General features: G+C 36.7%; 1 protein-coding gene across 4 annotated transcripts in view; it reads left to right on the plus strand.

The window, feature by feature from the left end:
- The window catches only part of htr4 (5-hydroxytryptamine receptor 4), a 259,262-nt gene that overhangs the window by 215,059 nt on the left and 29,623 nt on the right, over positions 1 to 14,580 (plus strand). The window contains exon 7 of one of the 4 annotated variants that reach the window (XM_041990014.1): positions 3,286 to 3,385. The exons of the other annotated variants lie outside the window; for them this stretch is intronic. Within the exon in view, the coding sequence (XP_041845948.1) occupies positions 3,286 to 3,349 (64 nt within the window). The 3' untranslated portion in view covers positions 3,350 to 3,385. The remainder of the gene's footprint in view (positions 1 to 3,285; positions 3,386 to 14,580) is intronic. 4 annotated transcript variants of the gene reach the window in all.

Below are 14,580 nucleotides of genomic sequence, written 5' to 3' on the forward strand. Positions count from 1 at the left end.
CTGTAGGAAACTAACCACTACATTTGCTACCAACATGATCAAAACCTACCAAATAATTTTTGGTAAAACTCAGTATTTAACAATGGTCTAGTCTAGAATAGTATAGGCTGTTAACTTCAATGTTTTTACAAGCATTGCTTATCTGATTTCTGACCTGCATATTACAGATGACTAGTACTATCATGTTAATAAGTGAAAGAGTTGCATAAAAACATTCACTGCTGACCTACAGGCTTTGAAACATAAGTTTCACTAAAATAAAACATGGTTATAGTAATCTCTTTTTATAAATTCAAATTTATTTATCTTTACTGACAAATTGTTCTTTGAAGTATTACCATGTTTCTAGGCATCAGGTAACAGAATTCTAGCCAGCTGTTACCATCCATGGTCCAAGTGTAAACAAAGTTAGTAGCATGGTGCAGAGGGAAACTGTTTGAGAGGGGAACTTTTTCACTGCCGGACTTCTTAACATGGATGCAGAGAGCAGCGCTGTTATTGGAGATGCTAGTGGTAAAATATGGAGAAAGTTCAGAATGTGATGCTCAATCTTGTGTCCTCGAAGGCTGGTGTTCTGCAGGCTTTAAATTTTCCTGCTGCAACAAACTCAGACTTGTTGACTTGCTGGATGTCAAGCTCTGCACAAGTCTTCTAATTACCCATTCATCAAGTCAAGTGTGTTGCAGCAATGCACCAAAAATGACAAAAAGGAAGGATGCCAGCTACTCTGCCTTCATTTAATATTAATTATAAACCTAGAGCCTCAACATAGATGTTGAGTTTAGGGCTGCAACAATTAGTCAACATTGTTGACAATAGTTGACAATAAAAATGGTTGACAACTAATTTAACCATCCACTATTGTCAGCAAAAAACAAAACAAAACAAAAAAAAAACCTAAAGAGTGAGACATGGTCTTATTAACTATCTCTGCTGAGAGTTGCACATGCGCAACAATGTCCGCCAGGGGAAAATATGGCAGTGGACCAGGGAACAAAACGGCAGCAGAGGATGCCAAAAGTCTGGGAGAACTTCAAATTAAATTTACAAAATAAATTAAATACATGTGAGATTTGTAAAGCAGTTGCAATGCTTGTTGGCACGTCAGATTTACATAACACTCACACGGAAGATTTAAAAGCTGAAAGTGAAATAAGAGCCATTTAATAATTATGAGATACATAATCCGGTTAGTCGACTTTTAATAGTCGATGAACAGTCATTAGTTGTAACCCTAGCTGAGTTTCATATAACCCTTATTTTTTTTCTACCTGCAACAAAGAAATTTGGCAGGATCTGAGATGCTGAGAGCTTATAGGAAAAGCAATTCCTTTAGACTCACATGTATCAGCATGATGGGAAAGAAATCCCCCTAATATCTCACGCTGGTTTCTCATTTAGCCTCTCTGAACTCGTGGCCCCTCTATCTTTAATATTTTTGGCCTGGTTTTCTCTCAAACCTCTAACAGGTTTTTCGGTGTTTCAGCTCCTGTTCACATCTTATAGGGATTTCTTTGGAATCTCTGGGAACGTTGTGCCCACATGCCTGCTTCACAACCCCTGCAAAAGCAAAGAAGGATTTAGGTCGAGCTCATTAAATGTCTGTTGCAGAAAAGATGTTTAAAATTACCAGAATGTCACTGGCTGAGTGTTTTGATGTGGACATGGTGTGTGTGCATTTGTGTGTGTGCCTTGAGAAAGTGATGGTGGACTTTAGAAAAAGGAAAAAGAAACAAATAAAAACACAGCATGTATCAAAACCGAGTTGTTTTTGATTCCAGTTCATACTTGTTTGAAAACTTTTTTTCTGTCAGTTTTGTTCATGCTCCTCTACTTTTTAATGACTTCCAGCTAAGTAGCTATATTCACTGTATAAATCAGTCTTTAGTGTTGCAGTTTAAAGAGCAGTCTGGGTTTATGGCAGTTAGCCCTCTTGTTCTCAACAGTGGCCAATCCCAAGACAAATTCTAACAGTTTGTAATGGAAACATGTAATACATTGCACACGTACAAAATATTTTTACCATAAAGAGTTTTACAGCGTTTTTCCTTGGAGTAACTTGCTCTGGAATAAAAAATTTAGAATATTAATCGTATTCATAGGGATGAAAAGATCGGGTTTGGACCTCACCTGTCAAAATGTGCATTTTTTTTCTTGACTTTAACCTGAAGCTAACTTATTACTGCACAACGTGACTCTGACACATTCTCAGGCAGGTGTGTTACAGTTTGCTGCTGATAGCTTGTACCTCCTCTGCAACAGAGACAACAGCATGATTTTTATTTTATTTCAACACTTTAAAATGCAGCAGTTCTTCCCATTACTACTCAAAGACTCGAAATGCACCCACCAGAAATTATTGATGCTGTCATGACTAATTGACTTTGATTGGCCTGATAGTTGACTTCAAAATTCAACAGTAATTCCAATTTCTAATTAAAATGTTTTATGGACTATTAGTGGGATTTTAAAGCTGATTCTGTACAGAACAGGTAGCCTTTGAAGGACTTTAATATTCAAGTGATATTTTCAAATGTCTATGTTTGCATTCTATCATTTGCTTGGTTGATAGAATAAACACTTTGATGACAGTAGTCAAATTTGCTCAGTATGAATGCAGAGATGAGAGTCAGTAGGGATGAAATGTATTAAATTAATAAAAGCAGTTCTGGGGATGTTCGTAATGCGATAATCAAAGTAAGGTTTTTATTTCCCACTGTAAAGCCATGATGGCTGACTTGCTCTCAGTGTAAACAGCCTGTCAGATGCTGGACTATCTTGTGCACGGATGTGTTTTATATTTTATTTTTTCTATTTTTGTAATGCAGATATTGTAAGCGAGCTATGACACAATCAGAAATCTTTCCTAATGTCTGAGTCGTCTCAGTGTAAACTAACCTTGTTTTTCCTTTCTCCTTTCCTCCCTCCCTCCCGCTCTTTCTTTTTTTTAAAACCCTCCTATATTCCTTCATTTTTTCCTTTATTTATTTTTTTGCTTTATTTTTGTTTATGTCTTTGTTTATCTTTCTAATATAATTTACTTTCTGTACATCATTACTTTTCATTGTTTTTTCCTAACCCCATTCTCATTTTATGCTCCTTGTCATTTTTTCCTTCCCTTGTTCATCTTTTTTTATTCACTTTTCATTTCCTTTCCTCGTCTTACCTTTAATTGGCTTCACTTCACACATTTATTGCCTTTTTTGTGCTTTTGTTGTTTGTTTTTTATACTTCCCTTCTTCACCTCCTTTGTCCCTCCTCTTTTTTCTCCTCCTCTTTTTCCAGTGGCTGCTCCTCTGCCTCCAAGCTGCTGCTCTGGTTCTGCAACACCAGACCAGTGCCTGTCTAGCTGCTGTATTTCTAAGGCATCTCAAGGCTCTGTCCAGTGAGTCTGCTGCCTCTCACAGTAACACAAGTATTGCTGTATTAAATTAAGCCCAATGCATATTTTTTACGATGAGATTGTGGTGTTTTATTATGACTTCTAATGGTTCCATTCTCTGAACAATTACAGAGAACAATAAAGGGAAAAAGTAGAAAGAATAGGTTTCCCAGTACTACCTTTTGGAGGTTGTCTTTTACAGCTTTGAAGAAAATGCAAAAAAGTAAAAAAAAAAGTGACTTTGTTGATTTTTTATTTATTTTTTTTGTAATGTTTCTCTTATCAGCTATTGGTGTGTCTTACAAATGTTCTGATTAATGAGTGGCCATATGAGAGTGTAGGTATCTCTATAGGGTTGACCTCAGGTTAATACTGTGTGCAGCACTGTGTAAGAATTATCTTTTTTATGCAGCTGTTGTGCATAAAGTCTTTTCACTAGGTGCCCCAGATCTTTCTAAGTCTGCAGTAAGCCTCACTGCTGTTATTAAGAAGGTTTGCATATCTCGTTAAACCACTTGCTCAGTACAGTTTGACGTTGTTTTGCCCTTTGCATTTTTTTGTCTTAAAACACATTTTGGTATATATTAATTCAATGTCATCCGGACCTGTTGTGATATGCAGAGTTGTCTGCATAAGTGTCTTATGTGATAAGGCAGCTACACAGGAGTGTTGTTGCTGGAAAACCAAAGCAGATATTGGAAGCATTTTTCAGTTCCCTTTATCTAGGCCTAATAATTGTCATAGTATCTCTGAATTCTGGTCAAGATGGAGGAACGTTGGAGTGGAATATTGACAGGTGGAAGAGTGAACTAAGTCAAAAGTAAAAACAGTCTACTGACTGACTGATAGGTTACTAGCTTCACATCCACAAGCTGTATACTGATGGAATAACATAGTGGATATACAGTCAGACTCTTCAGAAGAATTTCCAAGAGCATCGAACATTTAAGCTCTTCCACAATGAAGTAAATTGAAGTGCTTTAGATATTTGTCAATGCTGACTTTCAGATATCTTTGAGGTGAAGTGAGAACATGTGGAGATCTCCAACCAGGACATTTCGATAGACACAGAATAGATGAATGTTATCATAATTAAAGAAGTGAGGCATGTAGCTGGGAAATCCATACAGTTATATTTACAAGTGAATGTGTTATTCTGTGATCCTGGCAGTTTGTGAAGAGATAAATAATAGTGATAAAATCACCAACCTACACTTTATTGGCTCATTTTTTTATATTTTATTTTTATAGACTGTGTGCATGAATATGTATGTGTTTATCTTCAGTAATAAATATCAAAATACTTATTTTCTATTACCATTTTCTTTCTTGACTCTGCGTGCATCTCTCATTTCATCTTTATTATTTCCACTGACTGGAAACGGTTCTTCCATGTTGTGTTAAATGTGTCTTTCCCGTGGATGTGGAGATAATTGTGTTGCGATCCAGCTGGTTATTGTTCTGTCTATCCATATTCTACCGCTGGTCATTGTTCTAGTTGTGGTTAATGGTTTCATGTTGAAATGTTTTTTTTATGTTTACATCATGCTGTTTATTTCATGTTTCCATGGGTCATTTTGAGTGAATGGAGAGAAAAGTTATTTCTTAAGTTACCCAGAGTTTAGTTCTTGGCCAATTACCTCAGACTGTTGCATGCTGCCATTTGGTAAAGTCCTAAATAATCATGAGCATCTGCAGATGATACACTGTTGTACTGCTCTGAATTCTGTTCATAAACTAATAAACTGTATGGGTTATAATAAAGACTGGATATTTAGAAACATTTTTAGAAGCAAAGACATAACTGTGCTTGTTGTTTGCCCAGTCATAGAACCAAAGGAAAGAAAAAAAACTGTTGTTTACCCTTTAGTAAAATATATTCTGTCAGCCTGACTTTTTTATGTTGTAAGAGACAAAAACAGCAGAAATGTGAGGATAAAATAACAACCATCATGCTCTTTACTTTCAGACAGCTTTGACTAAAGATTCCTCTTTGCAGATATGTTTTTGCTGTAGTGTATTTGGGTCAGTACTAAGACTTGCACACTTAGTTTTATTAACCTGGAAACCCTCTGAATTCCACACTCTCAGAAGCCTCTATAGGTCAATGTTGTCTCCTTAATCTGACTCAACTACCTTTACTTCAGATAAAGAGAAATAACCACCAACAAAGTAACTTATTAACCATTTACTAACCAGCTTTGTTATTTACATTGTTCAGCCACCACATTTTTGTTTTTCCTTCTATACGTCTTCCTTCATTTAAAACTTCTCTTCTCATTCAAGTTGCACTTTGTTCATAAACAACAACACACACATTAAAGTCAGTGATGCGTCGTGAGGTTGTATAGATGGGAAATGTAGCAACTTGCTTTATTCGTCATATTGACAGGAAGTCCAATTCTTTTGTAAAGATTCAGCTCCCTTAGAAGAGTTGGCTCCTCCAGCTGTTGCCATGTTATTGGCTGATTAGATATTTGTGTTAACAACTGAAGGGGTGAACCTAATGAGATGGCCATTGAGTGTAGATGTAAGTGTAGGTGTGTAGAAATAGAAAAATGAGATGCTTTACCATTCTAGGTATTCTGGACAGACTTGAAACTTGATCATGTCTATCAAACTTGATGTAAATATGTAATGGACAAATCACCGAAAGTGAAGAGATGTACAGATTAAGAGTACATACACCCCCTGTGAATGTGCTGAATGTCATAAACCTGCAATTTAAACTGTTTGTTGCAGACTGCAGCGCCATTTTCAGAGCTATAAGTGTAAAAGTCATCATAGCTCTTTAAATGGTACTGCGGTATGCATTCAGATAAGCAACTCCCTGAAATGCAGCACCATCGGCACGGTGGAGGAAGTCTTCCTCAGATCCCAGAGCTCCAACCAGCTGGAGAACATTGCTAGGTTTCTTCACTACTAATATTGTAGTTAAATTAACTGAAAAGGAAGGACAACATGAGTGAAATGTGATATGTAGCAGCATGTTTTCAGTTTTTATTTGAGTAGTAGAGAATTATTTCAAACTCACAGCTTATTATTGAGGATGTGTAGGAGTGATTTAGTTGATCTCTGGTCTCGTCAGGCAGCCAAACAAAAGGTCGCGTCCCAGTCAGAAGATTGTTTATAATGTAAACCATTGGGATAGCCAAAAACAGAGCAAACATAAGACCTGTTTTCAACATTCAAGACCATGTTCATCACACACGCAGACATTGCACAGTAAAGGCAACAGTTTCAGGACCTTCATTTTAAACTTTTCTTTTCTTTTTTTTTACTTTTTCCATGTCATTTCTTACTACCAGAATTGTTAGGGTAACAGTACAGGCCAAGAATGTCATTCTCCCACTTTTACTCTTGCAAATTTGTACTTCACTCACTCTGGTCTACAATGAGCTAGGTTGACCACCCCTTCATGCTACATGCAACTAATGAGGCAGATGTGAAGTCGTTGAATTACAGCCAATAGAATACATGTGAGTACCAAGAAAACTACTCAGGCTGAAAAACTGCCATTTATACTATGCATATTCCAAGTAGATTTTTGAAGCTGTCTGAGGTTCTGTTGCCGCTGTTCCAGCAGTTCAGATTAACCCTAAAAACAACTGTATTATAGTCACTTTGCAGCTGTAGTCAAATTGGTGGCATAAGCACAAACTGAACATGTGCACTGATCATCAAGAGAATTGTCCTCAACCAGTAACCACATTAAACAGGTCAGGAAGGATTTTTACTTCCTTATTGAATTGACTCGCTGTGTGGGCCGCTGCCTCACTAACTTCACCTCCATGTCTGCACAACTCTCTCTTTTCTGTTTATTCCCCCGTCTGTCTCTTTCTCTTTTAGAACTCTGTCAGCTCTGTCAAGATGAAAGACAACAATTACCATAAACATGGGTGCATCTGGCTCACATCTGCGCACACACACATTGTCGTGCATGCACAAACACAGTACATAGTCAGCTTAAGCAGCCTGTGTGAGGTTCAGCACCGCCACATGGCTGTTAGGTCCATCCCCATGGTTCAGCTGTGAATCTGTACTCTCCCAGTACAGTAATTTCTTCATAAATCAATGTATATTAATATTTTTAAAAATATCCATGGAAGATGTGGCTTTTAAATTATGGTTTTGATAACTGTGTATATGGCAAAAATAGTCTGCTGCAAGTATTTTTAGTTTTGATAATTTATTGGAAAAAACCTTAAAAATGCAATTTTCAAAAGAAAATGGACTTTATGGTGCTTACTTTACAACAAGAGTTGGAAAATCTTGCTGGAATGTTAAATAAAACACATTTAAACAACAAGAATCTGCAACAAGGTTCATAGGTTGAATTGGTAGGGCCAGACAGTATAACTGAAATTCAGAAACAAAGAAGATGATTGTGTAATTATAACACCTGCAAACATCAGCCACAGCATCTGTTAGTGGAAGTTCGGAAGACCAGCATGTTTAAATAGGGATGTCTTTGAACTTTGCTTCATGAAGTCTTGGTGCATGTTGCCAAAAATAAACCTGTGGCCAATGTGGGTGGCACCGTAGTATGATAGTTTCTGAAATATTTCTAAGCTTCACAGTGCAATATGAAAAAAAAAAAGAATCTGTTTATTCTTCCTCTTTTGTTTCATTCTCAAGCACACACACATTCATTCCTCTCATTTTGCCAAGACACAAACTCGTACAGAAATCCAATACATGGTTATGCTCACACACATACTCGCTCCTCTGACGTTGCATTGATGATTATCCCTCGTTTGTTTACGCTGGCCTGTTTATTTTCTTCTGTCTGGGTATCATGTAAATATGGAGATATTTTCCTTTATCTCACGGGACTCCACGTTGCTGAGATGCCATTTTTCCTCCCTGCAAGGTACAAAGCTCAGCTTGGCAGGGAATTTTCCTCCCTCCCCGCCTTTTTTGATTCATTGTGTCTGATTCAGAGATGTGAAGTGAGTGAAATGTGTAGAAAAAAAGAGGGAGGAATGTGGAGATTGTTTTCCTGTCTGCAGGGATGTTTATGTTTCCATAAGTCTTCATACCCAAATAAATCAGATCAGTGCTTTTTCTAATTGATCCATAAGAACTGCTGTAAAAGTTTTGGTTGAATTAATAAAACGTGTTGAAATTTAGTAGAAAGTTTGACCCAACTTCCTCCCTCTCTGTGACACAGGAGCCCCTTTTAGATTATATTCACAGTTCACTGAGCCAGAACTAATTGCCATAGTGGCACCATTAATATAAATGTAAAATTTTCTAGTTAATGTGGTATTTGTGAGCAAATCTTCCAGAGGGAGCACAGCTGGAATGATCCCCATGCATTATTATAGTTTGTGGGGCTGGGCCCCCCTGCCATAAAGTTATCTCTACCAAAAATCATTGTAAACACAAATAATTATTTTAATAATAATATAGTAGTGTTCAATATAGCACAACACAAGCAGTGCAAACTATAAACGTAAACTCGTTTCATAATTGTTGAAAGATTATGACCCCCCTATTCCTTAAAGTGGTTTGGTCCACTTGCTGTTTTCCAATGGGTGCAGCTACTGGCAGCTCTGTGTTTCAGCTCTGCAACAGTCTCACAAAATGAGGAAAACCGCAGCAATGTACAAAAAGGAAGTCATTTATCACACCACAAACACAAGGCTGTATCATGTAAGGTGACATTTCTCCTTCTTTGTCCAAGATCACGCTGGTTAACCTGCCGTATACCAGCGGCACATTTTCAGCTGGTATCAGGTATCACCGCTTCTCAGCGTTTAAAGTCTGTTTGAATTATGTTGATGGCTTAACGGTTAAAGAGTTACGGTATTTTAAGGAGCATAACATTGCTAAAGAGATACCCAGACTTTGAAATGTACATAAATATTTTCAATTTGAGTTTGATGCCAGATTTTCTATTATTTTTTGTATGCTAGGATTTATCACCATGGCTTAGATGTTCAGATTGACAGAGATCTCATTTCTATTAAAGTCAAAGATTGTTCACTTTTGATGCCGTTCTTCTGCTTCCTTGGGAAAAATAAATCTTGGACAATTAAACATTTTAGCTTTATTTTACTTTAGAAGTGGGTGTGTGCTAATGACATATCCCATGAGTGGGTGTGTGTGTATGTGTGTGTGTCTGAATGTCAGTTTAAATGGCAAAAAAAAAAGAAAAGAAAGAAAATGTATGGATGTCAGGTCCTTTTTAGTGCTCCAAAATGCCAAGTAAGTAGAAAGATTTCAGTAAAATCAAGGTATTGTCATAAAAATGTCCATTGAAAAGAATGAAATGCTTATTAGGCAAAGTCAAGTCAGCAGAACACACAGAACCAGTCTTAGTTTATCGCAGATAGACAGACGAATGGATAAGTTAGCATACAGATAAACTGATAAATGGATGGTTAAAACATGTTATTTTTAGGCCAACGGTTAAAGCATTTTAAGTTGCTGTATTCTGTGGCAGAGTTGTAACATCTTGTATTTTTTTTTTTTTTTTTTTTTTTACACTACAAAACATGTATATTTTTGAAGAGTAGTTTGATGTTATTGGATTATTCTAGAAGGTATTTCCTTTATAGCTGTGTAACTTATCTTGAGCTATAACTTCTTGTAAAGCTACTTTAATGGATTATAATGGAAATTAGAGCAAAGTGCAAATAAATTCTGTTAGATCTGGATATTCAGGTGTATAATCATTATTTATTATTATTTAATATTAACCTTTATTTATGTGAGCAGGCCCATTAAGACATGTAATCCCATTTACAAGAGAGCCCTGTTTATTTGTTTACCTAAGATTGAAGTGTTTAAATATCTGCTAGTGGGGAGTGATTTATAGTCCCAAACAGATATTCAGGGACTGAGTAAGGATCCAATGATAAAGTGGATTGTATGGGAGCACATCCAAGGTCTCTAAGTTAATTTAAAACATCAGAGAGTAACTTTTAGTTATTCTATTGGAATTACTGTGTCTAAATCTGAGTAAAATATCAACAAATAAATGGTGCTGGTTTCAGCTGGCAGAGGCCAAAAGAATCAAACATGTCATGGCATCAGTGTTTACTGACTCTTTCTTTGGCACTGTGAGGGTAATCAGCTGCACAGAAATAAACAGCAGACATTGGTTTTAAAGCCAGACGACCATGTCAAAAATGCAATATTTACGAAACCGCATCTAAATAAATGTTTACAGTCAGATTAACTATCTTCATCATTCTGGTGCTGAAAGGTTTTGGATAATGTTTTATACTAAAGATTTCTGGTAAACCTCTGTCTCAGTCTGTCTCCTGTCACACAGAAAGGAGGACAAGGGTTTGGTTTTTTTTCTTTTTCTGTTTTTTAAACCTTTTTTTTTAGGCATACCACCACCACACTCTCTTTTGAGGACAACTTCATTGTAACTTATTTTCATTTATCATCAAATGATTTTTGCAGATATATATATGTATAAATATATATATATATATATATATATATATATATATATATATATATATATATATATATATATATATATACACACTACCGTTCAAAAGTTTGGGGTCACTTTGCCATGGGATTCAGTAGTGATGTGACCCCAACTTTTGAATGGTAGTATATATATATATATATATATATATATATATATATATATATATATATATATGTATGTATTGTGTGTGTGTGTGTGGCTGATATGTGGTTCTTATTCTGAGCATAATTCTTTTGTATTTAAATATATCCAGTCCAGTGAGTAATGTGACAGTGACATGCATTCCTAGATATCCAGTTCTGGAGGATTACTTTCTAAGCGTTCTTCTCAGGTTCATAACATTCTGTTGTTTTCCCGTTTATTTATTCATTTGCACAAAGAAGTCCATAGTGTGGGTGAGATTAACAGAAATGAAAACACCTTTGCACACCACACGTTGCCTCAACTCGACTCAGAAATGTACTCATAAATGCAATATCCTGAAATACAGGGTGTGATGAGACTGCAGCATCAGCTTTTCTCTGTAATTAAGTTCTATAAGCATTTTATGTCTAACAGTAATTGGTTTACTTGGGCGCTTATGCACACAGAGTGAGTCTTGGCACATTCTGAATTCTTCATTTGGTTGTAAAATTGTTTGTTTTTCATCATTACTGGTTTAGTATATAAATCTTAAAAAGTAATATATAGTATTTTGCTGTGCACTGATATAATACTCAGCAATGGGTATGCAATTACTCATGCAAACTAGAGAAGAAAAACAACCAAGAACTATAACATAGGTAGACTCATGATAGTAAACTCCTTTCAGTTTTGGAGTCTAATGGGATTGGGAAAGAAAGGAATCTTTAGTCTAGAAGTTCATGCTTCTGTATCTGCAACCTGAAGGTGGAAGTGTGAACAGTCCGTGCTGGAGTGAGTGGGGTCCTTGAGGACTCTGTGGTGGTGGTGCTTTGCAGAGAAGTCAGTGGAGCCCTGGTGATATTTAACAGTGTTCACCACTCTTGAGTTATTTATGGTCTATAAAAGTAGTGGTGCTGATCCACATGGTGGTGCAGCTGTAGAAGTTGCTGAGGATCTTAGGCAACATGCCAAACTCTCCTCCGAAAATACAGCCTCAGTTAACCCCTGTTAACCAGCTGCGTGGTGTTAAATGTCCAAAGGAGACACAATTGATTTTTGTAGTGGAATTTGTTGGCTCAAGGAAACGTCATTAGTTTCTCTTCCATGCTGAAAACAAAAATAAAAGATCCAGAAACACTTCAAAGTTCTACCTATAACTTCCACGTCTGTGAAGGCCCCATTAATGATATCAGAGAGGGTCTTGTTTGCCTTAGTAAAACCATGCCTAACCACATTTTGCATAAAGTCACAACAGCTTGGCTGTTGTATACAAATCTCAGTGATAAACTGTAAAGTAAATATGCCAAACAAGTCTCAGAACTGTTAAGCAGCGAAAATCATTTAGCTTTAATTCAGATTAACAATTTCTTGATTTTTTTCTGAAATAGTTACACTAATACACTGATCTTTAAGCAGTATATTAATTCTTCAGCTTACTTGCATGGTGTTAAAGCTGATTACTATACAACTAGAAAGTATATATAGGTGTTTAATGTACTGAAGCATACAACTGTCAGGGAAAATATGTGGACTATAAACCAGCCCTGATGCCTCGGACTGAAGGTTTTACAGTGGTATCAGTATAAGATCCATTAAATCCTGTATCTTGTGTGGCAGCTCTCCATGGATTCTCTGTTCAGCACATCCAGTATGTGTTTAATTGGACTGTGATGTGGAGAATTTGGAAGTTAAGTAAAAATGCCTAACTTATTCTTGTGTTTCTGAAAACTTTTAGAAATAATTTTGCAGTGTGGCAGGACACACGATCCTGCTTAGAGCCCGTTGCAATCGGGGAATATAGTTTCCACAAAGAGTTGTACTTGGTCAGCAACTGTGTTTCAGAAGGTGGTAAAAACAAATCAGCATGAATGGCAGAACCTGAGATTTCCCAGCAGAGCATTGCCCAAAGCATGACACTGCCTCCAGTGACTTCTTTCTCAGGTAAACAACTTGCTTACAAGAAAATATGATTCATTCCACATGGTCATCATCTTCCCTTGCTCCAGGGTCCAGTTCTGATGCTCATAGACCCCTTAAAGACACTTTTGACACTGAGAACTGATCAACATGGTAACCCTGATTGTTGCAGCTGCCCATTCCCATAAAAAATAGCCATGAAACTAACTTTTAAAACCAGTTTGACCTAAAGAAGACCTTCTATTACGTCAAACAACACAAACTGGCCATAACTCCCCAAGCACAGCAGTAAGTCTTGCCCATCTACGATCCTGCCACTGGTTCCCTAATATGCCTTCTTTAGACATTTTTGGTAGGTCCTGACCAATGTAGATATGATCCATCCCACAACAACTACAGTTCTGGAGATGCTATAACCCAACTGGTCTGCCGTCACAATTCAGCTCAATCCATCCATCCGTCCGTCCGTCCAGCCAGCCATCCATCCATCCATCCACCCATCCAGCCATCCATCCAGCCAGCCAGCCAGCCAGCCAGTCAGCCTGCCATCCATCCATGCATCCATCCATGCATCCATCCATCCATCCATGAATCCATGCATCCATCCATCCATCCATTCATCCATCCGTCCGTCCATCCGTCAGTCCGTCCATCCATCCTTCATACCCGCTTTTTCCAGATTAAAGTTGCAGGATAAGGTGCCACTGTAATAAGATAATCAGTATTTTTAATTTCACCTCAGTGGTCATAGTGTGATGACTGATTGTTGTGGAAGACAAACTGCATGTAAATAATGTAAAATTATTTTAATAAATAAGTAAACTTCTGAAATGTAGATGTATAAAAAAAAAAAAAAAAAAAAAAAAAAAGAAACTGCCTGGAAGTGACTCTTGTGCTCAGGTCCTGCTTGAACCTTGAACCCTTTAGCTTATTGTTTTATCCAGAGTTGCCCTGATGCTTGTAGTCTCTGCAATCTCCTGTGTAATCTTCATGTGGGCAGTGTAGCTAATAGGTTGTCAACATAAATCTTCTCCCATGAGATAAAAGCAGAAAAACCTCTTTTGTCAGTGTAGGAGGATCTCATTTGCCCAGACAACCAAACCGACTGGTTAGCCAGCAAGAAATAATGAGCATTGAATCAGTGAAGTGAAAACAAAAAGCTTTCATTCCAAAATGGTACATTTCCATTTTAGGGAAAAGATGTTATGAAGTACGATCTGTCTGCTGTAGAAAACGTGCTGTAGCTGTCTGTGTAGGTGTTGCAGATATCTTATTCTATACTGTACTTCCGTGTCATCTAGCAGTATTAATTATAGATGTGCATTTTAACTGTATTTTACTTTTACAGTTGTTCACTTTTTTCTTTTGTTTTTTTTTGTTTGTTTGTTTTCTGTGCCTTTTCATTTAATGTATTTTAAAGTGTTATTTATGGAATTTTTTACTTAAATTTGATTTAAATCATCTGTCTTTTCAAGGACCAGTATGAAAAATTAGGCTTCAGAGTGGTTAAAGATGAAAAAACGCTCAATTTGGCTGATTGTTCTTATTAGTTTAAAGAAAATTACAAAAGCTGCTTTCAAATATTTGGCAGTATTAATTTATTTATTTATTTTACCCCATATTTGTAATTTGTGGTAACAAATACACTGAGCCTTGGTAATTTATAAGCAGTATATTTCCAGTAGTGCTGTTACAATTA

Source organism: Melanotaenia boesemani, chromosome 7 (genome assembly GCF_017639745.1).
Source record: "Melanotaenia boesemani isolate fMelBoe1 chromosome 7, fMelBoe1.pri, whole genome shotgun sequence".
Lineage (NCBI taxonomy): Eukaryota > Metazoa > Chordata > Actinopteri > Atheriniformes > Melanotaeniidae > Melanotaenia > Melanotaenia boesemani.